Below are 26,780 nucleotides of genomic sequence, written 5' to 3' on the forward strand. Positions count from 1 at the left end.
TGCAGGCGGGCGAAAAGTTGGAGTTAGGCCAGCTCCCCGGGCTGCAGGTGCCTGTCACCCTCTGCCCCCTCCGCCTGGCTTGCAGCTTCCAAGGAGGGGTTGCTTGTCCTCAAGAGTCCCCGAAGAAAGGGAAGGATGGGGAAGCGAGAGTTCAGACAAGAATGGGCCTGGGGATCTTGCTGCTTTGCTTCCAGAGCTGGGAGAGCTGGCTCTGGAGCCTGCCTCCACGAGCAGGCGGGGAGGCCGCCGAGCTGCTGTGACGTGAGAGCGGCCCCCGCCCTGGGCCGCCCACCCAGCAGCAGCCTGGGCGCTTGGCCTGTGCGTCCACAGGGACGTGGTCCCGACCGTGGTCCCGACCGTGGTCCCGGCCCTGCTGCTCACGCCTGGGGCGAGGCCTCGCTCCCTTCCCCCTCTTACCCAGGACAGGGGCTGGGGGTCCTTGTCGTGGCTGGTGGAGTCCCCAGAGTCACAGAGGGAGAAAAGTTCAGCACGGCCGTGGAGCCAGTTCTTCTGTCCCTGTTCCTTAGCGGCTTTTAGCCGAACTCCTGAAGTCAAGGCAAGGAAGAGGGATTTAGGACTGTGTGGGTGTTTAAAACACTGCTCTCGAGATTTTCGTTGTTCTTCTAGGAGAGGCAGTCCCACAGGGTGGGTATGAAGGTGGGCTCTGGCATCCGTCTGCCAGGATTCGGCCCATGTCACCCCCTTCCGGGGGAGCAAACACCTTAACTATCAACCTCTGTCCCCTGCCTGTGCCGTGGAGATCATAAGCAAGACCTCCGGTTCCAGCTCTAATGAGCTCTCAGAGGGGCGCCTGGGTGGCTCCATCACTTAAGCCTCAGACTCTTGATTTGGGCTCAGGTCCTGATCTCAGGGTCCTGGGGTCGAGCCCCAGGTAGGGCTCCCCACTCAGCATAGAGTCTGATTAAGATTCTCTCTCTCCCTCTCCTCCTGCCCCTCCCAGTCATGCTCTCTCTCCCTCTAAAATAAATAAATCTTGGGGTGGAGCAGAAAAAGGGCTCTGAGAAGCAAAAGGGATTTTTGTCCTCAGCCGGCTGATACACCTGCCCAGAGCTGCCAGGAGACCGTGTGTAGGACTTGTCCCGCTCACCATCAGTCTGGCACGTTTTGCTGCAGGAAAATTACCGGTTGTTTATAGGGCAGGTTCTTCCTCGGGTTCTAAAGAGGTGTTTTTTTTTTTTTAATTTTTTTTTTTAGATTTTATCTTTTAGATATCTTTAATATCTTTAATCTTTATCTTTAGATTTTTTTAGATTTTTTTTTTAGATTTTATTAAAAAAATCTTTTTTTTAAAGATTTTATTTATTTATTTGACAGAGAGAGATCACAGGTAGGCAGAGAGACAGGCAGAGAGAGAGAGAGAGAGAGAGAATGAAGCAGGCTCCCTGCTGAGCAGAGAGCCGGATGTGGGACTCGATCCCAGGACCCTGAGATCATGACCTGAGCCGAAGGCAGAGGCTTAACCCACTGAGCCACCCAGGCGCCCCTCTAAAGAGATTTTTAGACAGTGGATGATAGACGCAGCTTTTACCTTTCTGAAATCTAAAAATTTCTAGATTCTGAAACATGGCCTCAAGAGCTCAGGACAAGGGCCTGTGGCGCTGTCCTGCTTCCCTCAGTCGTGGGATGAACATCCAGATTGCTGCAGGGGTCCTCAGGTCGCGTTTCATGCAGCACGGACGCATGAGAAGTGCCTGGTGGCTGCTGGCTCGCTGAACCCACAGCCTGGATGACTTGGTGGGGGAAAGGCTATCAGAGCCCAGTGCCAGGAAAGGAGCCATGGAAGCAGCTCTCCTATGCTGTGAGCTGTGTGACCGTGAGCAGGGTCCTTCGTGTCCCTGGGCCTCTGTCTCCTCACCCAGAAAACAGGGGGCTGGACTCAAGCAGGGTTCTCAAGGGGGCCCTGAACCCCCTTTGTACAACAGATGTTTTGTGATGCTCTGTTCCAGTCCTGAGATAAAACTCACAGATAATATAACCTGCCCTTTTGAAAATCTGTTCACAAGCTGAAGTACGGTTGTACATGCAACACAGAGGGAAAATAAAAGGAAAGCCAGTTAAAATAAAGCGATCCTTCCTCCAGTATGTAGATGCTTGGGTCCAGCCATGCCAGAAAGGAACACTGGAGCCGTCAGAGGCTTTCACCTCCTGGAGTAATAGGTTTGGATGTAAGAAAGCGGTGTATCGCTGACCGTCATAAACACTTGTATGTGACATCTTGAATGGAGGGCCCATAATAAAATAGATACGCAGACCCCACCCCTGCGGGACCCCCTTGCCGTGCGGATCCCAGATACCATGACGAGCACTGAGGCTAGTGATTTTCCAGAGTCACGACGCTTCTTTCCAGTAAAGTGCCAGACAAAGCCAGTCATCATCTTCTCCCACTTGACACGCAGCTGTATTCTTTTTTTTTTAATATTTTATTTATTTGATAGAAATCACAACTAGGCAGGGAGGCAGGCAGAGAGAGAGGAGGAAGCAGGCCCCCCACTGAGCAGAGAGCCCGACGTGGGGCTCGATCCCAGAACCCTGAGATCATGACCTGAGCCGAAGGCAGAGGCTTTAACCCACTGAGCCACCCAGGTGCCCCACGCAGCTGTATTCTTGGAACGTTCCACGTGCATTAGAGCTGGGCAAGTCATGCCATTGTGTTTTATATAACCTGAAGTCGAGTCCCAGACACAGACCCATGTGGTTTGTTCCCGATGTTACATGCACACCAGCGTCCGGGGGCACTCGAGAACCGTTTGGGGTGTAGGATGGTTCATCATCGTGCAGGCCAGTCCCGCTCACAACAGCAAGTCCAGATCCCTGAGTCCCCACAAGCCCCCTTGTGGTCACTGCCTTAATAAAACACGTCCCTAGTAATTCTGAGCACGGGCTCTGGCCAGGATTCACGCCCCGTGTCGACCACCTGGCCCAGCTGACCCCCGGCGCTCCCCGTCCTGCTGCCCAGCTGACCACTGTCTTCCCTCTCCGGCTGCTGTCTAGGCCCAACTCATCGCACAGTCCATCGGGCAGGCATTCAGCGTGGCGTACCAGGAATTCCTCAGGGCCAACGGGATCAACCCTGAAGATCTCAGCCAGAAGGAGTATAGTGACCTGCTCAACACCCAGGACATGTACAACGATGACCTGATCCACTTCTCCAAGTCGGAAAACTGCAAAGATGTAGGTACTTCTCCGTGCTCGGCCGGCCGGGCGGAAGTCCCAGCAGCGCGGGGCGGCCCCACGGCGGAAGGAGGCGGAACGGTGTGGGGGCAGGAGGTGGGGTGGGGAGTGGGGTTGTCAGGACGCCGCTGAGAGACGGGCCGCTTTGGAGGAGAACGCAGCTCCCTGAGCTGGTCGGGACGTCTGGGTGTTCTTGGGTTAGCGTAAAGGATTTGGGGGCCTGAGTCAAAGTCACAGAAGCATGAAGGTCAGAAAGTTCGGGAATTGACTGGGGAGCCATGAATGAGACAGCACAACTGGCGCACGAGGTATGTGTGGGAGAGGAGGGGGGCCCCCACAGGGTTCGGGTCAGAACTGGGGGCCTTGAACGTCTAGCTGGGGGGCTTGGGCTTTATCCAGTAGACAGAAGCACCTTTATGAGAAAGCGATTCCTGTTCTTTTCTTCACTGACGTAGGTCAGGCGTCCTCCATGCCCTAGAAGCAGAGCCTGAGACAGGGATTCCTGTTCAGGGGGTTTTGGGGAGAGTGCACTCGGGAAAAAGCGAGTGTGGGCACCAGGGCCTTGCTGGAGACGAGCGTCATTCTGATCCAGAGGGGCTCTGGGTCACAGATCTCAGGGTGGGCTTGTCCTACCTTGGGCCAAAGGGGTTGGCAGGCCTTTGTGCCCGGTGCCAGTCAGTCACGGCCACCAAGATTGGATGGGGGTGTCAGTGCGCTTGGGCCGTCTGAACAGAGCACGGCAGACTGGGCTGCTTCGTGGCAAAAAGACATATTGTCTCCATTCGAGAGGCTTGAGGTCCAAGGTCAAGGTGTCCAGAGGGTCAGTTCCCTTTGAGGGCTGAGGGAGACAGGGCGTTCCAGGCCCTACACTCTGGCTTGGAGAGAACGGTCTTCGTATGTCTTCACATCGTCTCCCCTCCGCGTGTACATGTCTGCGTCCAAACCTCCCCTTCCTGTGAGGACAGCAGTCATCCTGAATCAGGGCCCACACCGATGATCTCATTCTAACGTGATTGCCTCTAAAGACTCCGTATCCAAATAAGGTCGTATTCTGAGGTCCTGGGAGTTCGGCCTCCAACGTAGGAATTTCGAGGGGAGCACAGTTCAGCAGCCCACCACGGGGACTGTCTCCTGTCAGGCAGCGCTCCAGAGAAGCAGCCAGCTGCAAGCTTCAGCAGCCTGGAGAAGGGACAGGGACGCCAGCCTGCGGGGGAGGGAGGGGCCGTTGTCAGACCCCAGCAACCTCCGGCCATGACTAGGATTCAGTACATACTTAGGCTTTTTGTCAGAGGCTTCAGAAAGTGTTGTGTCCCTTTGTAGTGTCTCTGCAAACCTTCATAGGCTGCAGGCATCAGACCTGACTCCTGTCTCCTCCCTGCCAAGGAGGGCCACACAGAACTCCGTCTGTCTAGAAACACGGTCTTCCTACGTGCACCTCCAACCGTGTTGGTTGTGATAACCTTAGCTCCCCTCTTTTTTCCTTTCTCTTCAGCTTGCTCCTTGCAAAGAAATGTTTCTATAATGTCTGTTTACTTATTTTTACCTCAAGAATCTTAAATGCTGGCGGCGGGGCGGGGGGGGGGAGTGGGTTGGTGAGCGCTGGGGAATAGGGCAGCCTGTGCAGAGACTCCAGAAGCTATTTCTGGAAATCGTAAATGCCCCCTGCACCCCCCCGAACGTCCCCAGCCACACAGCCTCTCCTCCTGTTCCCCGGGGACCGCAAGAGAAAAGCACCTGGAGCCCTTTGTGTTCATGTGGCCGCAGCAGGCTTGCTCCCCTAGACCAGGCATCAGGAGACGGCATCATTTCTTACCAAATGCCGCAGAATCCAGAGAGGACGGGGCTGTTCTCCTTCAGTGTCGATGGGAAGTTGGGGGGGTGCTTGGATGTGTGCCGCTGCCCGGGTGGCTGCTGAGTCAGGTTTCTGGCTTTGCGTTTTCCTTTCAGGTCTTCATAGAGAAGCAGAAAGGAGAAATTCTAGGGGTGGTGATCGTGGAGTCCGGCTGGGGGTCCATCCTGCCCACCGTGATCATAGCCAACATGATGCACGGGGGGCCCGCCGAGAAATCGGGGAAGCTGAACATCGGGGACCAGATCATGTCCATCAACGGCACCAGCCTGGTGGGCTTGCCTCTGTCCACCTGCCAGAGCATCATCAAGGTACCTGGAGGTGGGAAAAGGGGCTGATGTTACACACCTGAGATGGAGGACGTGGGACCGCTTTTTATTCATTCATGTTCTGAGCAGACACTCAGTGTCAGGCCCAGAGGAGGGGGGACACAGGTAATAAAAGTCCGGGCCTGCGCTCAACCTCTGAACCACCAAGTAACTAATGCAGACTCCTCCCTGAAATCATTCCTTCGTCGAAGCAGTATATCTGGCTCACACAATACTCCTGTCTGTACAGTGCGCCTTGCAGACATCACTAGTCAATCATAGCACTCCCTTTCCCGAAGCCAGACCCAGCCCTAACTGAATTTCCTGCCGCTCAGGAGCCCCGTCACTTAGAATCAGCTAGATGCACTTGAGGTGGTGGGCCATCGCTGCTGGAAATCATGGCAACGCTTCAAGTCCGAGAGCACGGTTTCCTTCGCGGTGGCCGCGGCGGTGACCCAAGCGATCGTGTCCTACTCCGGAGCTTGCATATAATGGGATCCACACGCGCTCGGTGTCGTGAGAAGGGGGACTTGTGGGGCAGGCCGTGTGCTCCCTCTCGCACCTGAGCCTAGTTACTTCTCGTTCAGCCCACACGGACACACTTGCCTAAGGCTGAGAATAGCTACTCACGTGAGGCTAAAACGTGGGTATTTGAGAGGAAGAAATTAGATTTTCTTCTTAGAAACCAAGCACTTGTGTGTAGTTTGTCGCACACAGCCGGACTTGCCGGCAGCATGGCCAGGGGGGACATTCCGCCTTCGTTACCGTGTCTGTCGACCCCGGCCCCGCCAGGCCCCGAGACCCCCGGGCCGACCGGGATTCCACGACACGCTCTCGTCCCTCAGGGTTCCCTGAAGGCCTGGGAGCTAGAGCTCAGTGGTGTGCGTGTGTAGGAGAGACGGAGGGAAAATGAATCCATCTTATTCCAAACTAAGGACAAATCACAAAAGCCAGCATCTGTGGCTGGGCAGTGTCTGCTTCCCCCTCTTTCTCCTCCTCGCCCTCTCCCCTGTCCCCAGGCTCATGCGTGTGCTCTTTCCCTCTCTTTCTCAAACAAATAAAATCTTAAAAAATAAAAGGGTTCAGTGGACCCTAATGGCAACAGAGAGGTGAAGAGCTAGAGCCCTGCAGAGGAAGGAGCTTTTTCTGATTTCGAAGGGGGACTTGGAAGGTGGAGTAAGACATAGGCAGGTGCATAACAGAAAGGAAAACGGCCTTCGGGGGTTCCTGCTGGAACCAATGGGCAGGCGGCTGGCTTTGCAGGAGCCCGGCCAGGGAAGGCTGAGCTGGTGCCGTGATCTTGTGGCAAGGCCAGGGGCAGGGGCCGGATTGGGAATACAGGATGCACGTATGTTTGGCAACTGAGTCGCACAGGCAAAGGTTCACGGATGCCCTTTCACACAGGCAAGCAGGGCACTTGTGAGCGTGGTGTGTGCATGAGAAGCGCTGAGGGGCCGTGGGAACCAGACATGGTAGAGGCTGTCTGCGCCCATGAGCTTGGCATTGCTGGGGAGACGAGAAGCTGCCAGCGGCTGGGCGCGGCGCCCCTGGCGTCATTCTGGGAATGTGCGCATTTGCTCATGGAGCCTTCACAGCAGCCTGCTGCAGGGTGGGGGCTGCTGTCGCGCCTGCCGTACACACAAGGAAACTGAGGCACGGAGAGGTGATGTAATCATTCAGGGTCACGCAGTGGTCCGCCATGGAGCAAGGACACTCAGCCCCCGTGACGTCGCTCGGCAGTGTCTGGTTGGCCCCTGGGGCAGTGGTTCTCAGACGAGGGATCTTGGGTCCTCTTCCCCAGGAGACAGCTGAGGTTGAGACAGCCAGGGAGGAGGGGTGCTACGGTGTCTCGCGGGAAGAGGTGCAGGGGGCAGCCAGTATCACCTGCCAGGCAGCCCCGGTCACCTCCTCCCGCCCCACAGCAGCCAGCCCCCTCCCCTGGGCACCTGGCTTGCAGAGGACCTACCTCTTTCCCCAGAGTTCAGCTGCATCCAGGCCCAGAGGCAGGCCAGATGCAGGAGGCTGAGCCCACAAAGGCAGTGCCAGGCTCCGGGACCACACGGGGACTCCTCTCCTCTCTGCTGGGCCGCCCGGCGGGGTGCACACGCCGCTTGCGCTGCGAGTGACCAGTCGGACCACCGTGGAAGCCATTTCCGCAGGGGAAGCCTTCATTGCTGCCGGGAACCGATCTCGGAGGTCTGTAAAAGGGTCTGTGTGGAATCAGAGAATTAGAAGGCCACGTGGCGATGAGAGAGAGATCAACGCAGAAAATGCAGAGCAAGACATCAGGGCCTCCGTGGGCGCCCTCCGCAGAGGTGGACGGGGCTGGGACAGGGCTCTGCAGCCCCGGTGTCCGGGGATGTGCTTCTGTGTCTGGTGCCGTCGTGGGGCCAGCCCACCCTGGCTGGGGGCAGAATTCGAGCACTGATTTCAGCTAGAAATCCGGCCGGTGCCGGATGAGGACTTCCAGCGGGGGGAATGGTGGTTTAAAACTCCCCAGACAACATGCTCTTCCGCCTCCCCCCACACCCCGAGCCCCGGTTCCCACGACCCCCCCACCACCCTGGGACCAGTGCCGGGAACGTGCGGGGCTTCCTCCGGGCGCCGGGGAGCATCGCCTGCTTCGGTGCTGCGCCGAGGCCGCTTGCCATGAATTTAGCAAGCGCCTCTCACCCTGATGAATCTCCGCTTCGAAAACTTGGACAGGAGACCCCTGGGGCTGCTGCTGAACGTGGGCGGCTGCCCCAGGTCCATCACGGCTCCTTTGTCCGCCCTGGTGATGACATCACCCGTCCTCCAGTGCAGCTTGAGAAACGGGGGTGTAAACCATGGACACAGAACGCATTTCTAGAATAGAGTTATAGGCACGGAGTCATTTTAATCATTTTCATTGCTTTCTTCCCTAGCCATTACTTCTCCTGTCGTAATTCCCAAGGCAACGCCTCGAAGCAGTCGGCCAGTTTATTTGCCTCCATGGTCCTTCCCTCCTGACTTTTTTTTTTTCTTTCCTGAAGTAAAGCACTGCTTCCCTTCCTTCCACGGGCTCTTCGCCGTCTGGCTTTCCTGTTCCTATAGCAACCATTCTGGCTTCTCCCCTCCCACAGGGTTTCTTAATCGGCTACACCCTTCCCCTGCGGTCAGCCGTGGGGTCAGAATGACCGCTTGCGTCATGGTCCCCTCCTGTAAAATGGCAGCTCAGAAATCCAACGTCTAACGGGCCGCACCTCGAAGCATCGCTTGGGGACGGCCAGCAGACGCGTGGTCTGGTGTTCCAAACAGCCCCTCCCTTGAAGCCTAGCCCTGTAGCACACATCCCCAGTCTAGAAAGTCACTCACTGAGGGACAAATCAGGCCTCTTAATTCACACACACACACACACACACACACACACACACACACACGGAACCCACCAGCACGATGTGAACTTTTTTCTGTGTTTAGGTGATCGAGAAAACCAAGTCGTTCTCTGGCATTTCAGGGTGCCCGGAAGGTTTCCCCAGGCCTCACAAAACCTACCTGCATAACCCCAGCGGTTAGTAGGTAGAAACATTCAAAACGGGTGGCTTTATCCGAGGCTGTGCCTTTCACTACTGTGCTGGTTTCTTAAGCATTACTTCTGTCTGGTTTCCCACGGATTCCTGATCTCTGGGTGTGTGACTGTGGAGGGAGCAGGGGACAGGGGCTCAACCCTCCGGTGGCCCCACATGTGTCCGCAGCCCCCCACTGCCCCCCTCCCGGTGCCTGACACCTGCCTGGGCGCACTGAGGGTGACCGATACTTGCCAGTGACTGAGAAAGAGGACGCACTCGAGGGAGAAACGCGGTGTCCCCGTGAACAGCACGGAATCGTGGGTGTGTTTCAAGAAATAACAGCCCAGAACCGCACCCGTACTTTCTCTTCCCTGTGACTTTCCTAATAACGTCGGTTCTCTCGAGCGGACTTTACTGTAAGAACGCAGCGTAGAAGCCACACACCAAGTCTGGGTTAACCGTTCGTGTTATTGATGAGGCTGTTACCTGTTCGGTTTATACACGTCAGATTTTACTGCACCGGTCGGGGAGGGGGTTGGCGCTCCTGACCCCTGCATCTTCAAGGGTCAACCATACATTCATTTATATCTGAGCACCACCCCCCGAAACAAGCCTCCTTGATGTTGTAGAAATGGGTGTTTTTAGGCACAATAGTCAAGACGCGGTGCTGTCAGCAGATAGGCTAGGGAAAGAGCAGCAGGGGAAACTGTGAAGTCAGAGCCAGGACGGGAAGGGACCTCCAGGTGTCACCGCCGCTTGTCTGGGCCACAAGGAGCCTGAGGTAGAGGATGCGGGGGGCAGAGAGTTGAGGCCCCCCAGCTGCCAAAGCAGAAGCACAGCGTGAGCACAGGCCCTGTGACCCCCCCATCCGGCCCCGTGGGTAGGGACCGTGGGCCCCGTGTGCGGAAGCCTGGCTCCCCCGTGGACCAGGACAGTGGCTGCTTCGGCTCCGCTGCTGCTCCGCTGTGACATCGTCACGTCGTGAACCGGAGAAGTTTCCTAGAGAAGCTTTCGGAACCACAGAGAGGGGCTGGTGAGGGCTGCCTGCGTGTGCACCCCAAGTTACCCTTAGCCCAAGGGCAGCCACGGGAGCCCCCAATCCCGCAGAAAGCCGAGCGGTTCAGAACACCAAGTGGAGGGGCAGAGAGGCTAGAGGTGGGATGTTACACTGGGCCCCGTCCACACTGACGCCGAGAGCACCCGCGGCCGTCTACCGGGGCAGGCGCTGGTCAGAGGGCAGGAGCCCTGGACTCTTCCCAGGTAGGAAAGTCAGCTGGAAACAGGCCCCGTGCAGGCCAGAAGAAAGGATTTGGTGGCACAAATTTGTCTTCCTGACGTTCTCCCCGGTGTCTTTGTTGAGCAAACCTGGCTCGTCATGATACACAGCTGCCACTGTCTGTGTGGGGATCGTGTCTCGGTGAAAACGCTTGGGTTTGGAGACGCAGCAGACGTGGGGTTGGATCCGCTGCCGGTGTGAGTTGCCGAGAGTCTCTGAGCCTCAGTTTTTTCTTCTATGAAATGGACATAGCGCTGCAGGTTGTCGAGGAGACAAGGAAGATGGCCCCTGCGGGTGGCCGGAGTCCGTGCTCAGTGATGGGTGGTTCAGCTGGTTTCGTCATCGGGATGGATTTGGAGGGACAGTGACGGTGCGGTGCTCACATGTGCTGCCGACTCGGTGGTGGCCGGCGGGTCATGCTCCCCCAGCACACTCCCCCACTCGGAGCGCACTGGCCGCGGGGGTGGGGTCCCTGACCTCTCTGGAGCCTGAGTTGGGTCATCGGGCTGTGGGTTGTCCCTGCCCGGGCACTGTTGGCCTGTGTGTGGGGCTGCTTCACGGGTCCCCAAAATAAGACCACTTTGGGGCTCCTTTGGCCTTCGGTGCCGTCTGCTTTGATCTCCTCTGCCCGCTCCTGGCTGCCGTCTCCACCATGCCCCGTTCCCATTCCAGGGCCTGAAGAACCAGCCCCGGGTGAAGCTGAACATCGTGCGGTGCCCCCCTGTGACCACCGTGTTGATCAGGAGGCCGGACCTGCGCTACCAGCTGGGCTTCAGCGTCCAGAACGGAATCGTAAGTACGGCTCCGCGGCCCGTCGCCGAGGCCTGGCACACACAGCTCTGGCTCGGAGCCGGGTCCTACGTGTTTACTGAGAGCCGGACAGGTCCCCGAATGTGTGCAGCCAGGCGAGGGCTGAGCGGGGGCGGCCGCTGGGCCTCTTGCGTGGGCAGATCCCGTCTAGGGAGAGAATTCTGGGCCTTCCACACGAGAAGGGAAAGGTGCTTCCCACAGCCGGGCCCTGCAGCTCTCGGGGGCGGGGCAGGGTGCTGCTCCCAGCTGCCGACTTGAGACGGTCTGGGATGTGCCCCCCGAGCCCTTCCAACCCCTCCGGGCCCGGGGGGGCTTCTCATGTGAGCCCCTGCAGAGTTGCTGCCCCCCCCCAGCCCTGGAGGGTGCAGCACTGGGGTGGGGCGGGTTCCCTGGTGACTCCAGGCACAGCCGCGGAGGGAGCCCCCAGGCCCCTGACCCACGCCTGGTCTCCATCTCGCCTTTTTAACCTGGAATAGCACGGTAGGACTGAAGAGTATTTTCATCACTTGGAGGTCTGCCTTGAAACAATACTTTCTTTTTTATTCTTTATTGTGGTAAAATACACACAGTGCTAAATGGACCATTCAAACCATTTTTTTTTCTTTTATATTTTATTTATTTGACCGAGAGATCACAAGTAGGCAGAGAAGCAGGCTCCCCCCTGAGCAGAGAGCCTGATGCGGGGCTCGATTCCAGGACCCTGAGATCATGACCTGAGCCGAAGGCAGAGGCTTAACCCACTGAGCCACCCAGGCGCCCCCATTCAAACCATTTTTAAGCCTACAGTTCAGTCGCATGAAGTAGATCCGTTCACAGAACTTTCCAGAACAACTTCGTCCCAGACTGAAATGCCCTACTCAGTACTGCTCCCCTTGGTCCTGGTTTGTTTGCCTCGTTCTGGACTCACAGGAGATCTGGGCTGTGAGGACGGTCCTGTCCGCGATCTGTGACCCTCTTGACTTTCAGGTTTTACATGCGCCCTCTGTTTGCCTCCATCTTTCCAAATTGAAGAACCTTATTCTCTTCCCCCTTGAGTTGCAATTAAGAGTTGTAAGTTATTAAAAATTTATTTCGCGTATGTTTTCAAGGTTTAGAAATACCCTTGAGGCTCCCAGCTGGCGTGGAAACATCCCGCCCCTCATCTGTTCTTCGTACCTCAGTGGCCTTGTGCTGGGCTGGGGAGCCAGGGTCCTCCTTGTGGTTTGGGGCAGTTGGCTGCTTTTATCCGCGGACTTTGTTCACTTTGTGCATATTCAAATAACTTGAGAAGTTGTTCAGACGTGCACAAAGGGTGGACGGACAACAGCAGCGGATCCGCTGGTTTTGCCTGAAGTGTGGGAACCACCTGCGCAGTGTTTGACCCCAGGGTACCCCAAGGCCCACCGTGTCCACACACTCAGACACAGCGCGTTGTCCCGGGACGCCGAGGTCTTGTCTACACGGGCTGAAAAGATGCATGATCTGAAGTGAAAAGTCACCTCTGTAAATTCAGAACATGTTTTTTGGGGGAAAGTCTGATGCTTTGAGTTGGGGATGGCTCGGCCCCCAGGGCTGAGCCCAGAGCCCCACAGGCCCTGGAGAGAGCGCACCTCCGGCATGCTGCGGGCCTGCCCCTGCGGCGGTGGAAGCCAGCCGCAGTGGCCGTTCCGTGAGAAGTGAGTTTGAACGAGGGAGCTGGCCACGCGTGGGCTCGTGTAACTGTGACCCCGGAAAGCAGGCTTCGAACGTGAGCCCGCTCGATGTTCGAGTCTCGGGGGGAACATGGGACATGACATTCACCTGTGCTCCACGGCCTGTGAGTTTCAAAGCAGCTGGTGACAGGCCCACACGGCCCGGTCTCCCCGGCCCCAGCTGCAACTACAAGCGATCAGAGCTCAGTGGGCTGTGACACGGAGTGCACGGGCGCATGGTCCTGTGTGTCGGGAAAAGAAACCGAGAGACTCACCTGCCCCCAAAGTAACCACAGCAGCTTCTTAGGGATGAGAGGGCAGGGGTCCAAGAAGGACAGGCCCATCCCCCCCCACTGCGCCCCGACACGTGGTGCTGCCCTGAAGGGTGACGTGGCCTTTGACCCCAACAGATCTGCAGCCTCATGCGAGGGGGGATCGCGGAGCGCGGCGGCGTCCGCGTGGGGCACCGGATCATTGAGATCAACGGGCAGAGCGTGGTGGCCACCCCCCACGAGAAGATCGTCCACATCCTCTCCAATGCGGTGGGAGAGGTAGGAGCCAGCGGGGCTGGGTGAGGTGCGGGAGTGGGGGGTGGGGGAGCGGTCCCCTGTTTGCCCTTTGGTGCCCCTGGCCTTGCACTCGTGCGGCCCCTCCCAGGCCTTCCAGGGAGTGTCCGTTCCGGATCCCCAGCCCCGCGCGCCAGCCAGAACCGTCCGGGCCGGCCCAGCCCCAGCCCCGAGACCAGCCGGGCCGCAGAACAGCTCCTGCGGGGGGGGGGGGGGGGGGGGCCCCCCCCTTGCCCCCCCCCCCCCCCGGCCCCCGCCGCGCGGGGGCGGGGGGGCGGGCGGGGGGGGGGGGGGGGGGGGGTCTCTCGCATTATTGGCTCTCCTTCCGCTTCGGACTCGCGGATTCCTCCGTGGGGCTTCCCTCAGGGGCCGCCCGAGTTCTGTCCGTCTGTCCAGCTAACATGCTGGGGAGATGGACGTCTTCGATGGGGTCTGATCAGCAGAGTCCCCCCCGCTCCAGGGTCTGCACCCGGCCCGGGACTTCCTGAGGTCGGGAGGGCTGTCCCCAGGCCCCCCTTCCTGCGCCACCCGACCTGCAAGGGAAGGAGGGGGCGGGAACAGCGACAAACCACTGTCATTCTCCTTAGGTTTTCCTTTTTTGGGGGGGGGGGGATGGCGGGGGGGACACAAAACCCCCAACACAGCCTGCTGAGAGCAAGAACACGGCACTGGCTGGGAAAACACATCCTGTCTGGTTGTCCCTGCTCGCTCTCTGCCGCCCCAAACATGTTAGAAAGCCCGTGGGTTCCTGTCTTCCAGGAGGCCGGGGTCACATCCCTGTTGGTGGTGGGGGGTGGGGGGTGGGGGTCTTCAAAGCCCCCTGTGGTTAGAGGTGCTGCCCCCCCCACCCGGGGCCACAGGGGTCGATGCCTCCACAGCCCCCCGCCTCTGGGCCCCTGACGCGCCTTCCCGCCCCCAGATCCACATGAAGACGATGCCGGCGGCCATGTACCGACTGCTGACGGCGCAGGAGCAGCCCGTGTACATCTGAGGCCGCGCCCGCCGGCGGCTTGCATGGAGGACTGCCCTCACTCGTGGTGTTTCTCGTTCTGCATCTGTGTGCCCACTGAGACGTCCCCCTCACGCCCAGCACCGGTTCTCCACAGGAAGAGAAGAATCCGCAGACCTCTTTGCTCCGTCTCTCTCCGGTCTGCACATTTTTTTGTTTTGTTTTTTTTTTTTTAATGCCAGGGAAGATTTTTCTGCACCCCCTGGAGGATGGAGAGCAGCCAGGGTCCACCGGGTGTGCGCCCAGCGCGGCACCGTCCCGGAGGGCGCCGGGGGTGGGTCTGGAGGAGGCCGGGTGCTGCTTACAGGGAGCCCTCCCTCCCGGACAGCGGCCGGCCCAGGCCTCGTAGGGGGTGCTCCTCGGGGCAGGGAGGGCGTGGACGCGACCAGGCTTGCCCTCCAGCCCCTGGTCCCGGCTCTCCTTCGGGCAGCGTGTGGGAATGTGGGGGGGACAGCAGGGACCAGCTGCGTCTTTAAGGATTTGCCCTGCCAGCTGTGGACCAGGGATGCCCCGCATCTCTGCCCAGGATTTCTGAGCCAACCTTATGCCTCTTCTGTAGCCAGTTTTAGGTTCAACATCATTGTGTTGTTTAACGTGAGCCTTTTCAGCCAAGGGTCGAAGGGGAGCAGCCTGGGACACCATCTCGTTGCAGAAAGCTCAGCGGTTGGGGGGCGGCCTCCCTGGGTCGTCCGAGGTTACCCATCATCAGAGAAGCACGGGCAGGGGCTCCCCCCCCCCTCGCTGTCACACACATACGTATACGGTCCCTCTCACCACCTCCCATCACCAGTGAGGCACACAGGGCCTCTGGAAGGCCCACAAGGCCTCTCCGGGAGGCCCCTTCCCCTGTTCGGGGTGGCCTACGGGGCCGCCCAGCCCTGTCCTGAGACACACACTCCCTCGGGGGCTGAGGCCTGGTTCCCGGCATCACCTGGGCTCAGAGAGCATTAGTGGGCTCCCCCCCAATGCCCCCCACTCCACCCACATGTGGGGAGTCTGGGAACGACAGACTGCTCCCGCCCGAGGAAGAGGGCCCGGGTGCCCAAGGCAGGACCAGCTTTCTCCTCTGCTCAGGGCCCCTGAGGCAGCACAGGATGGTCAGAGGCCAGAACAGTAATAAACCACAAAACTAAGAGGACAGGAACGGACCTCCCCCCTATGCCTAAGAATCCCCAAGCGTGTGCTAGAAACATCTGCCTCGTGAGTCCGAGAGCTTCGCGTGTCCCCTTCAGGTGCCTCATCCGTGGGCTGGGTCTCAGTTCGGTGCGGGTGTTTTCATAATATTATTCTGAGCCAGTTGTCACTTATTCTGGGTCCAAAGAGCATTTTGTGTTCATGTAGGTGGGTGTGGGTCGGTCTGGTTTTCGTTTTGTTTTGTTCCTGACCTCAGCAGAGACGGGGGAAGAGAAACTAATATATTTTGTGATATTAATATAGTCCCTGTTCTCTGCACCGGGACATTTATGTTGTGTCTGTGGAAATAGGAGTTCGGCGAGCACACGTCAGCTGGTGTATTCACGTGTCGGATGGAGGGAGGAAAGGGGGTTTTAAAAAACAGGAACAAAAGCCCGCCCCCACCCCCAGCAGTCGGTTCCCCTGGGATTGCTGTGCCTCCTGTTTTCCGAGAGTCAGGAGAGCCGAAGGTTCCAAAGGCGTCGGTGGCTGACCCTCGATTTGACTATAGTATAAGCACTAAGGCAGAGGGATTGCCACCTCCTGAATGTTCTCTGGCAAGGGGCTGCCCCCTCTCCACGGGCGCCGGCGTGGAGAGTCAGGCCCCCTGGACTTTCTGAGGGTGCTCGGCCCCACGGCCGGCCCGCCACAGCCGTGAGCAGCAGATCGTGGCTCCAGGCCCTCCGGTGGCCACACGGTAGGGTGTCTGACGACGTAAGGAAGGCTCAGGAGCCATCGTCCGTCCTTCCTCTGGCAGAAAGACTGGGTGAAACAGGAACAAAGCATTCCTGGCGGTATTTTAGGCATCAGGAGTCTTGGCTAATCATGGGAGGGGCTCAGGTGCGCCTGCTGCCCGAACACCTGGGCGGAGGCCTCTCCCTGACGGGCCAGCAGACGGGGGTGCTCCCCGAGCACAGCCCTGGGTGGTCTCCCCTTAGTGACAAGGAAGCATCTCCATCCAAAGGCAAGGGGAGAGCGGACACTCGTTCTGTCGCTGTGGCACAGAAATCTTGGCACGTTCCGCAGCGTTTGCTGGAAGAGTCTGGTGAGCTCTCCGGAGAGGAGGGTGGTCTGTACACCACGCCCCTTCCCTCCGTCGGAGTGGCCCCTCACACCCAGATAGCGGTGTTCCTAGAGCTCGGCTCGGCTGGGCCTGGCTCGAGCCCCTTCTTCGCCCAGCTCCCAGCGGACGGGGGAGGGGAGGTCACCCACCTGCTGTTAGCCAAGGAGACGGGCTCAGAAGTGTCAGCACATCTGTTCTGGGGAACCCCGTGGGACAGGGTGGTCTTTCCCTTCTGGCATCCCGATGTGTGTAGTTAGAAGTATAAATGCCCGAACCCCCATCCCCTGGGGGAGACTGTATACAGAGCAGCTTCCCAACAGGGCCCCGGGCAAAAAGCCACTCCTGCTGCTCGGCTGGGACATGCCGGTGGCTCAGCTTTGGCGACAGCTTCTCAGATCCAGCACCCCTAGTCTAGCCAGGATGCACCCAGAACGCATCATCTCTGCCTTCTCCCCTGGGAGCATTTCAGGGAGCCACCGTCCGCCTTGGGCTCGCGAGAGGAGGAAACCCCCAGAGACAAAGACCCAGCGTCCGCTCCGTCACCAGAGCGGGCCCCGCGAGACCCCGAGCCCACGCGGGGGCACTGGCCACCGAGCCTCCGCACGCGGGTCTGCCGTCCGGACGCTGCCCACCCCCCCACCGGCCTCAAAGAGTCCCAGAGTAACCTACTACCTCCCCCATCGCTCCCGCCACCCCCAAGGCCCCCGTTCGCACTCCACACCCCCATCTGCACGCTGAGGAAACCCACCCACGAGCCCCACTTGGGTCCCTCGACCCAGTGGTGTGGCTGTTACCACTGTTTACAACCAAGGGCCACCTCCTTCCAGATATGTTTACTCTCCCGCTGACAAGGCCGCTGGCTGGTTTGAGTTCCGCGTCTGTCTGCGCCCTCCCTGGTCCCGGCCAACGGGGACACACGCCCCGATCCTTCAGTCCCGCCCCTACCCCCGTCAAGGCAGTGCGTGCGTGAGGACCCCGTGGGGAGGAAACTCCTTGTACATATCCAGTGCAGCCCCTGCAGTGTGAACTTGTATACCGTCTGTAAAGAGGGTGCAACAGAGCTTACTGTAAAGCTTGGGACAAGTAGAGTATTGTATTTGTAACAATATCGTTCTTTGTATACACAAAACTCGATCTCTATATATAAATATAAATTATATAAATACAGTATATACGCCCGTGAGCCTGGAACGTTGGCGCCGCACACCCACTGAATGTACTTCTCCACCAGCGTGGTCCCCGGGCCCGGCCCACCCCTGTGCCGCGCGGGGGGCGGTGATGTAGTCGGTGTGTTCTCTTCCTTTACTTAACGGAACGCTGATGTCTGTAAGGGTTGCTTCAACAATAAATATGAACTTCGCCTCTTGACCCTGGCCAAGCGTCCTATTATTTCGGGGAAGGGACAGTGAGGGGGGCCCCAGGTAGGGGAAACAGAGGGTCTTCCCCATCCCCCACCCCGTCCACCGCAGGCCACCCCGTGGCCCTCACGGAGGCCCTGCCTCTGCCCAGAGCCCAGGCATCTTCTGAAACTCGCTCAACACTGGCTGTGTCGCCTGCTAGTGTGGACATCCCAGCACCCCGGGAGGGGGGTCCTGGGGGTCCCCTCGCGTCACCAGCACCGGGCGGGAGCAGCAGGGCGGGGGGGGGGGGGGGGGTTCTCACGGGTGCCTCCCCCCCAGCCCCCCGGAGGAGACGCCTCCCCCTGCCCGGGGGGGGGGGGGCATCCCCCCCCCCCCCCCCCCCCCACACTCCCATCTCCCCTGCAGTTGCCGAACTAGAGGGAAAAATCCACTTACCCATCCCGTCACACACAACCTTCATTTCGGTCCCCCATTGTTTCCCTTACACCGCACTCCCCCGTCCGTTCCTCAACCCCCGCCGCCCCAAGCTTGCTTCCTCATCTGCAGAAGAACATCTATCCCGTGGGGACCCGGCGAGGGTCAGCGGACGCGTTCAAAGCCTTTACAAGGTGCACGGCTCCCTACAGTGTGCTCGGCTCCCGGGAGGGCTGCGGAGGGGCCGCCCCCGCGCGTGAGAGCACGCACGCCCACCCTCCCGCACCCGCAGACCCAGGCCCGCAGACACTGCCTGCCACGTCGCCCACCCCTGCACGGCCCCAGGGGTGCTGGCGGTGTCTCTGTGCAGCTCGGGTGGCCCCCGGACTCCCGAAGCCCCAACTTGGCTGGCAGAGCCTTAGAAACGGATGGAGCTGATTTCATCCCACCAACGCGTCGTTTCTGGTAAGAAAAACCTCTGGTATGTCTATGTGTCACTTTTTAAGAGTTAAAACTCCGACTTTCCTACACATACAGGATGAACACATAGCAAAGATGAACTCAGTCACAGAACACTAAAGCTGGTCCAAAGAGCATTTTGAGGGACCCCAAGTTTACAGACATTCAAAAGGAAGAGGAAGATAAAACGGCTGTAGCTGGCCAGCGGCCTTAAAGGCAGCACTAGGACTGTAAGGGGATCTCGTCTACCGAGAAGCAATCGTCAGGACATCTGGCCAGGGGCCGAGGGAGACAGCTGGATGGGGCTCCGTGCCGTGCTGGGAAGTAAAGCCTGGAAAAGAGCAGGTTCACCCCAGCCTTCTTCACAAGAGTGGGGGCAGCGCAGGTGTCTATCAGCAGACGAATGAGGAATCCAAACAGGACATCTAGAGCCCATATAGAAATATCACACAGCCTCGAAAAGGAAGCCAACGGTGACACAGGCTATAATACAGACAAGGCTTGAGGACATTAAGTGACCTAAAGCAGTCCCAAAAGGACAAGTACTGCAGACTTTCATGAGACAGAGCAGGCGGATTCGTAGAGACCGAAGAACGGTGGCTGCCTGGGGCAGGGGGCGGGCAGAATAGGGGCTGTTGTTCAGCGGATATCAGATTTCAGTCTGGGAACACGGAAAAGGTCTGGAGATGGATGGCCAACAGGGTCACACCACAACCTGTTAATGCCACGGAACTTCAAACCTGAGGGCGGTTAAGATGGCAAAATTTTGGTGTGCCTATTTTACCACAGCGTTTCCAGTTAAAAATAAAGCATGGGGTGAGTTTGGAGGTTTTTACGTGGGATGGCTAGGAAGGGACGCGCTGAGAGAGAATGTGGGAGGTCCCTGTGGCTGTCTGGGGGAGGAGTGTTCCAAGCTGAAGGGAGAGCACACACAAAGGCCCTGGGGCCAGATCTTGCCAGGAGTGCTGCAGGCAGCCCTAGGAGGCAGACGTGTCTAGAGGGGAGGAAGAGAGGCAGCAAAGAGCTAGAGATGAACTCCACTGGGCAGGGGGGATGGTGGTAGACGTATGGCATTGAAAGAACTCTGCTGCTGCATGCAAACACACAGACACACATGCTCAGCTCACACCACCACACCTCTGAGATCGCTTCCCAAAACCACCCCTTGCTTATAAGGGAACCAACTCGGCAGGAGCTGGGATTTGGCGCCACCTGGTGGCAGAGCATGAGAAATGCTTAATCCAGACAACCACCTGCCAAGAGCCCATGTGGGTGAGGGAATGCGGAATCTCAGCCCCCCATCCCAGGCCCTTCTTTTCCAGACAAGGAGTAGGACTTGCTGGAAGCCACACAGTGAGGAGCCCACCAGAGCCTCACTCCCTGGCAGCTGCTGACGGAGCGGGGGGGGGGGGGGGGGCGAGGGGTGGGTTGTGCATCCTTATCTTCAAATCTTCAAACTAGCCAGGCCTGGATTGCCTGGGTACACTCCTGGGGGCACAGCGCTAGGACCTCAGCTGGGGCCACCTGTGGAGCCTCTGAGAGCCGAGCTAACCGCCGGCTCCCCATGCCTTCTGCCGGGCTGGAGGCGGAGGGCAGCCCTGCGCGAGGCAGGACACACAGCCTCACTGCCGCCCGCGCAGCCCTCCCCAGAGCCCACTGCACGTTCTGCTCCTGCTGGTCTCGCCAGCCGCCTCACCGCATCACGGCTCTCCTTCCCCACCACTAACCAGTCTGATGGGCAACGGCCACATTTTTCTCAGCTTTCTAGTGACGGTGGCTTATACTCAGAAGAGTCACAGACAAGGATTCAAAGTACAGCTCCGTATTAGACGAATCATCATCTCACTGTGCAATCCTGGCCAAGTTCACTAGCCAACCTGAGCAACTATTTCTTCAGCGGTCAACTAGGCACAGCTTGTCCCCCTTAAGAGGAGAGTCTGCCCTGGAGTCATCTCACGTGTACAGCAGAGGCAGTCGTGATGTGCTGGGTACAGAACCGGGCCTGGAGGGGGCGTGTTAGGGAACTCTTCTCAGAGGAGGGCATGTCTCTGTGAGGTTTTGAAGGTGCTGTAGGAGTTTTCTGAGTGCCATGGCTGAGGGGAACGTTCCACGTGGAGGCATAGGAACCTGGAAGAATGTGACGAGGGGATCCCACCACACTTGGTGCTCCAGAAGCGCGGGGTGGGAGCTTTCCACCAGGTCGACTTAGCTACCCTGGGACTTCGTTCTTCCAGAATTCGTTTTCTGTATGGTTCCAAATTAGGGTTGTTCACAAGAGAAGTCGGAGTGACCTTTGGATGGTAGGCACAAACATCGGCCAAAATGCCCTGAAGGTCAGCTCAAAGCTGGGAGCTGATGCAGCTCCCGCAGCACCTGGGCCATCAGTGCCCACTGTGGGCTCAGGAAGAGACCATCCAGCGGCCCCTCCAGTGGCTTCTAGGACCTGGACCAGGCATGTCCAGCTGGCTCCTCAGGTCACCATGTCCCTGAGATGGGAGGTGGCAGGTGACAGACCCAGTACCACTCTGAGCCCAGTTTCCGGTCTCTTGCACACCCACTTGTCCTTCCAACAGCCAGCCCTGCCAATCCAGAAGCACAGCCCACGCTGGACTTCCTCCCCGGCTCCCGCAGCCGCATCGGGTCTAATCCCTATAGTAAACGTCAAACATCATTCAGAGCGACCAAACCCAAACAGACAGAGAAGGAAACGGGAGTGGAGAGGCTCCATCTGGGGCTGATCACAGAATGTTCTAGAAAGCCTGCGCAACTGCTTCAACTTTGTTCCCCTCCAGCTCCTTCCAGCTGAGAATACACAGCCCCTGGGGGTTGCCCCCACTCCTGAACTTTGTAAGACAGAGTTTGTAGATGTGAGAACCTTTCCAGTTCCGCGATGAGACGGCTCTCATGGAGAGCCGCGGTACAGGAGAAACTGTTCCAGCCCTGGGGTCCGTGAAGGGCATGGCTGGGAACTGCCCCCTCCCCATCCCTGGCCACACCTGGGTCCTCACGGCAACCAGCCACAGCATCCCATTTGGCTGTCAGGAAAGTAAGGGTCAGAGACTTGGGAAACTCAGCCCGGGGACACACGGCTGCAGAAGAGTAGAGGGTGTCCCCCACCCTGGGGGTTAGAGGTGGAACCTCCACAGCCCCAGCCACATCACAAGACAAAACCAGATAGGAGACCCTTGTCTGCAAGGGCGGGACAACAGAGTGACTGCGCCCCTATGCCCCGAACTCACTCGTCTTGTCTCCAGGCTGGCTGGAGCTCCTCACTTGCCAGGAACAGGGAAGGATAAGGAAGCTTTGGTCTCGTGGCCTCCAAGATGCCACAGGGCTGCAGAGGACACCATGCAGCTGACTTTCCCCCTGGGGACCCTCACACTGCCCACTACCCGACACTCTAGGGGGGCAGGTGGGCCCTGGGTTTGGGGTGCCTCTGGCCATGTGTGCTGCAGCCGGCTTGCCGTCACTCTCAAGAACCCACTGTGCAATTCTCAGAATTTTGTTATCAGCCCTTATTAAAATGGATGAGAGCTCGTTGGAAAACAAAGGCAATAAATAATCAAAACTCAATCACGAATTCCTTATTGCATTTCACCATAAATCCCTGCTCTTCCGCTTCCCCGTCACCTGTACGACGACGGAAACACCAGCTGCTGCGCTGGGGCCCCTCCCTTCCTAACAGATCCCAGTGACATCACACCGAGAGCTCGCCATTGGCCGTGGTGGGTTAGCATTTACACGCCAGACAGAAGCAAACTCTTGACCTATCCCTTTTGTCGACCGTCGACAGTTAAGAAAGTGGAAGAGAAAATGCTCTTATAAATTAAACTGGAAAGTTTCATGTCTGTGGCCAGCAAGCAGTGACTCGCACGGAAACAGAAGAAAAACCAACCATTTGCCCATTTGGCCAAAAAGTCCCTCGCATCTTTGATGGACAGGGACATTCTGACACACGCCCCGGTCGTTTCGCTTTGCCTTAACATAAACATAAACATCATAAACAACCATCAACATAAACAAAAGCATCAACTAACATCACATCAGAGCTACCCTCATAGGTCAGTGGTGTGAGTGGTGTGTTGCGGACTCGGGCAGTAACCAGGCATGGATCTGTGGTCTGGTTTGTAACACTACTCTTGGTGCTAGAACAGAACTGGTGAGGATGGAGTTTTCGAGAAATATTGGGTCCCACTACAGTTACAGAGCTTTGGCATTACGTTAAAGATTGTTGATGTCAGATTACTTATCTGTACGCCGTGTGCTACACATCCTCTTCGCGAGTGATTTATAATGCATTGGGGGGGCATTTATTCTTCTCCCGCGGAGCTGGCTGTTAACCCCCTCCCAGCACTCCCGCTCTAGGCCAAGCTCTTCAGTCGGCTTGGGCTGCCCCAAGCTGACTTGGGAAGAGCTGGTCTGCAAATCTTTATTTAACAACTAAGTACTGTTCTCATGGCCCGTCTGAGAGCGAGTAGGTCAACATGTCCACGAGTCTCCTTAGGTGTTTGTCGCGACACCAGGAGGCTCTGGCTCGGTGAGGGGAGGATGCATGCTGGGTAATATCTGAGGGTCCCCTCGGTGGGGTGGACTGCAGGGGGGGGGGGGGGGGGGGCGGTGGCTCAGAGCAGGCTTCCGCCCAGCTCCCGGCTGCCCAAAGTCTGCAGCTGCGGGACTGACGCGGTTCACCGTCAACAGCTCAGCCAACCTTCCTACCCATCTCCCCTCCTCACGTCTTCCCTGGAAAACCTCCCGTACTCCATTTCTCCCAGTAACTTCACTGACAAACACACACTCCCCCACAGCCAGGCCCCCCAAGCGTCCTCATGAGACTTCCGTCCCTTGAGCCCCTCTAAGCGCTGGTCTCCCGTCTCTGCACACACCAGTCCCACAAAGCAGCCGCACCTCCATTTGGGAATAAAGAAACTGACCTGCACGTGGTAGGCAGCTTGTCCCGGAACCAGAAGAGGCAACTCCCACTCCACGGCAGCTGGTGGGAGCACGCAGTCAGCGGGGTGGCCTGCACGTACCCTAGGCCCTGAGCCCCCAAGCAGGGTGCTTGACACAGATGTCACCCCCAGGGAGCCCCTGGGGGGGGGCACCTGGAAGGGGCCATAGAGAGTGCCCTTGGCCCACCGGCCGTCCATACAGGGGGGCTAGCATTGCCCTAGGGGGTCCATGCAGTCCAGACAGGAGAAAATCCGTTTCCAATTTCCTTTTATGTTATTTCTTTCACTTTTCACCGAAGGAGAGCCCGGGGGCTGGCACAGTCCACTCTGCCGGTGCTGCTCGCTGCCCTACAGACTCCCTTAGCGCCGGCCTTGGACTTGGGTACGCGCTTGTGGGGGCGCGGGGCAGAGACTGCGGGTGCGGGGCCGGGGAGAGCCGCCACCCGGCCCCGGGGGTGCCCAGCCACGGCCCGCGCTCTGCAGGGCGGTGCGGCCGGAGACCGTGGGCCACGCTGGGCTCGGGGGCCCTTCCCACGCGGATCCCACGGGCGCCGAGGCATTTGCTAAGGTACTTAACGTCCCCATTGCGCTTCTGCGGCCTCAGCCGAGCCACGGGGCCGCTGAGCGAGCTCACCTGCGAGGCCGAGGCCGGCTGCGGAGAGCGAGGGAGAGCCGGGGCCGGGTTTCCACGGGCTCCGGGCCGCGGACGCGTGCGGTGCGTGTCCGCCTGCTGACCGCGGAGAGGCCCGGTCCGGTGGCCCCGGGGAGGACTCCAACAGCCCCGCCTGCAGGCGGCCCCGGTGTCCCCGCGGGGCGCCGGCTCTGCGGTCCTTCCCGCCCCGCCCGCCCATGCCTGGCACCTCAGTGACCGTCCTCACCACCTGCTGGGCCATGAGGCAGCGGAGCAACTCGCTGACTCAGCTCGGGGTCCTGCTCCTGGAGGGAGACGGCGTCTGGGGGCCGGGATGGCGCAGATTCCCTCCCCCCCCCCCCCCCCCCGGAGGGCCGGGGGGGCGCTGCGCCCCCCCCCCCCCCCGCGCGGGGCCCCCCCCGGGGGGGGGGGGGGGGGGGGGGGGGGGGGGGGGCGCATATCCCCCCCCCCCCCCCCCCCATAGATTGCTCGGGGCCTGCATTATCCAAACTTCCCTCCGGGAAAACAGCCGCTAGTGCGGCGGTGTTGGCTGGGCTTCTGCATGGCGGGTGAGGTGGAGGGCGCGGGCTAAGCCCTTCCCACTGACCGCTTGGCTCAAGTGATTTTCATAAAAATCAGGTTCGGTGGGGCCTGGAGGTGGGAGAGAGTCTCCACCGACTCCACCCCGAGTTCCAGAACCTTCCATCCTGCTCAGTAGCTCTCACTGGCCAGCGTTCCAGGGGTCCCCGCCCATCTGCCCAAGGGGTGGTGAGTTTCCTGAGCTGGGACTCCACAGCTTTGGACACCAGGTGAGCCCCAAGCACAGCTTCCCCTGGGGAGGTGGTGACATCAGCTCGGGGCAGCTTCTCAGGGAATGGTGGATACGGGTGCTCAGAGCCCCTCAGCAGGAATGGCCAACGCCCGCCGCTCCACAACTGGAATGAGACCTGTCAGCACTATGGAGGGTCAGGGCGACGCGCTGCAACGAGCAAACCCTGGAGGGCACTCTCCCGCGTCCTCGGAGCGCTGAGCACCGGGGACCCCGTCCAACCCCCGCCTTTACTCAGAGTCCTTGCTTAGGACCCAGGACCCACTGCCACCCCCTTCTCTTAGCCACAGAGACAGTGATATCGCTCCTGAAGACAAAGAAACCAACCAACAGATAAATCACGTGGAAATGGGATTCTTAATAATGGACCCTTAACTTTAAAGATTTTATTGATTTATGTATTTGTCAGAGAGAGCGAGCACGAGCAGGCAGAGGCAGCGAGAGAAGCAGGCTCCCCGCTGAGCAAGGAGCCTGATGTGGGACTCGATCCCAGGGCGCTGGGATCATGACCCGAGCTGAAGGCAGTGGCTTAACTGACTGAGCCACCCAAGCATCCCTGGACCCTTAACTTTAAGTGAACAGAGAGAATTTACAATTGCAAGAAGTCTGGCCATCTAATGCCTTTTACTGAACAATGGCAAATCTGATGATCTTTAGAGTAAATGGAACGTTTGGTTTATTCAGATTATGGTGATGCAGTCAGCAAGCATTAGCTTAGTATTGACTCTGCCAGGAGCTGGGGAGACCTCAGTGAACAAAAGAAAACCTCTGCCCTCCTGCAATTTATCTTCTAATGGAAGAGGAAAAAAACAAAAAATATATAAATAAATAAAATATAAGTATATATTTTATTTATTTTTTGTTTTAAATATATTTTTATTTATTTATATATTAAATAAAATATATAGTTACCTGAAGTTATGATGTTGCTAGAGATAAATACTAAGCAGAGGAAGGATGGGAGTGCCAGGTTGTTGAGGTTTTGGAGACGGTGGTCAGAAAAGGCCTCCCTGAGAGGAGAACAGGTGAATGGGCGAAACAGAGATTTCAGAAAACATTCCAGGCAAGGAGATGGCAGGTGCAAAGGTCCTGGGATGCGTTCAGAAACAGTGAGGCAGCCAGAGCAGAGAGTGGGAGGAAGGGAAAGAATAAGACCACCAAGTTAGAAATAATCCTAGGTTCGGTATTTGGGGCCCTGTAAGGGACTCAAAGGGTTCTGGCTTTTATTCTGAGCCAGATGGGAGCCATTGGAGGGTTTTGAGCAGAGGAAGAAATTGATCCGAATTACATTTTTTTTTTAAAGATTTTATTTATTTATTTGACAGAGAGAGGTCACAAGTAGGCAGAGAGGCAGGCAGAGAGACAGAGAGGAAAGCAGGCTCCCTGCTGAGCAGAGAGCCCGATGTGGGACTCGATCCCAGGACCCTGAGATCATGACCTGAGCCGAAGGCAGAGGCTTAACCCACTGAGCCACCCAGGCGCCCCGAATTACATTTTGATCAGATTGCTCTGGCTCCTGCCAAGGAGAAAAGACAGAGGAAGCGATACTTATCTTGGACTTTTGCCTCTCCCTGTCTCCCATATCCATTTAGCCCAAAAGTTCTGCCGGTCCTGCCTCCGAAGTACTTACTCCTCCAAGTCAGGTTCTTCAGGTCCCCCTTCTCGGTGGTGCTAGGCGAGCCCCAATTTAA

General features: G+C 58.2%; 1 protein-coding gene across 5 annotated transcripts in view; it reads left to right on the forward strand.

The window, feature by feature from the left end:
- Window positions 1–17,814, forward strand: part of APBA1 (amyloid beta precursor protein binding family A member 1) — a 194,177-nt gene extending 176,363 nt beyond the window's left edge. For all 5 annotated transcript variants that reach the window (XM_059411894.1, XM_059411893.1, XM_059411896.1 and 2 more), the window contains 5 exons: window positions 3,013–3,192; window positions 5,140–5,352; window positions 10,828–10,947; window positions 13,046–13,186; window positions 14,121–17,814. In XM_059411894.1, coding sequence (XP_059267877.1) covers window positions 3,013–3,192; window positions 5,140–5,352; window positions 10,828–10,947; window positions 13,046–13,186; window positions 14,121–14,192 — 726 coding nt within the window. In that variant the 3' untranslated portion in view covers window positions 14,193–17,814. The remainder of the gene's footprint in view (window positions 1–3,012; window positions 3,193–5,139; window positions 5,353–10,827; window positions 10,948–13,045; window positions 13,187–14,120) is intronic.
- The last annotated feature ends 8,966 nt before the right edge of the window (window positions 17,815–26,780 follow it).

Source organism: Mustela nigripes, chromosome 9, assembly GCF_022355385.1.
Source record: "Mustela nigripes isolate SB6536 chromosome 9, MUSNIG.SB6536, whole genome shotgun sequence".
Classification (NCBI taxonomy): Eukaryota; Metazoa; Chordata; class Mammalia; order Carnivora; family Mustelidae; genus Mustela; species Mustela nigripes.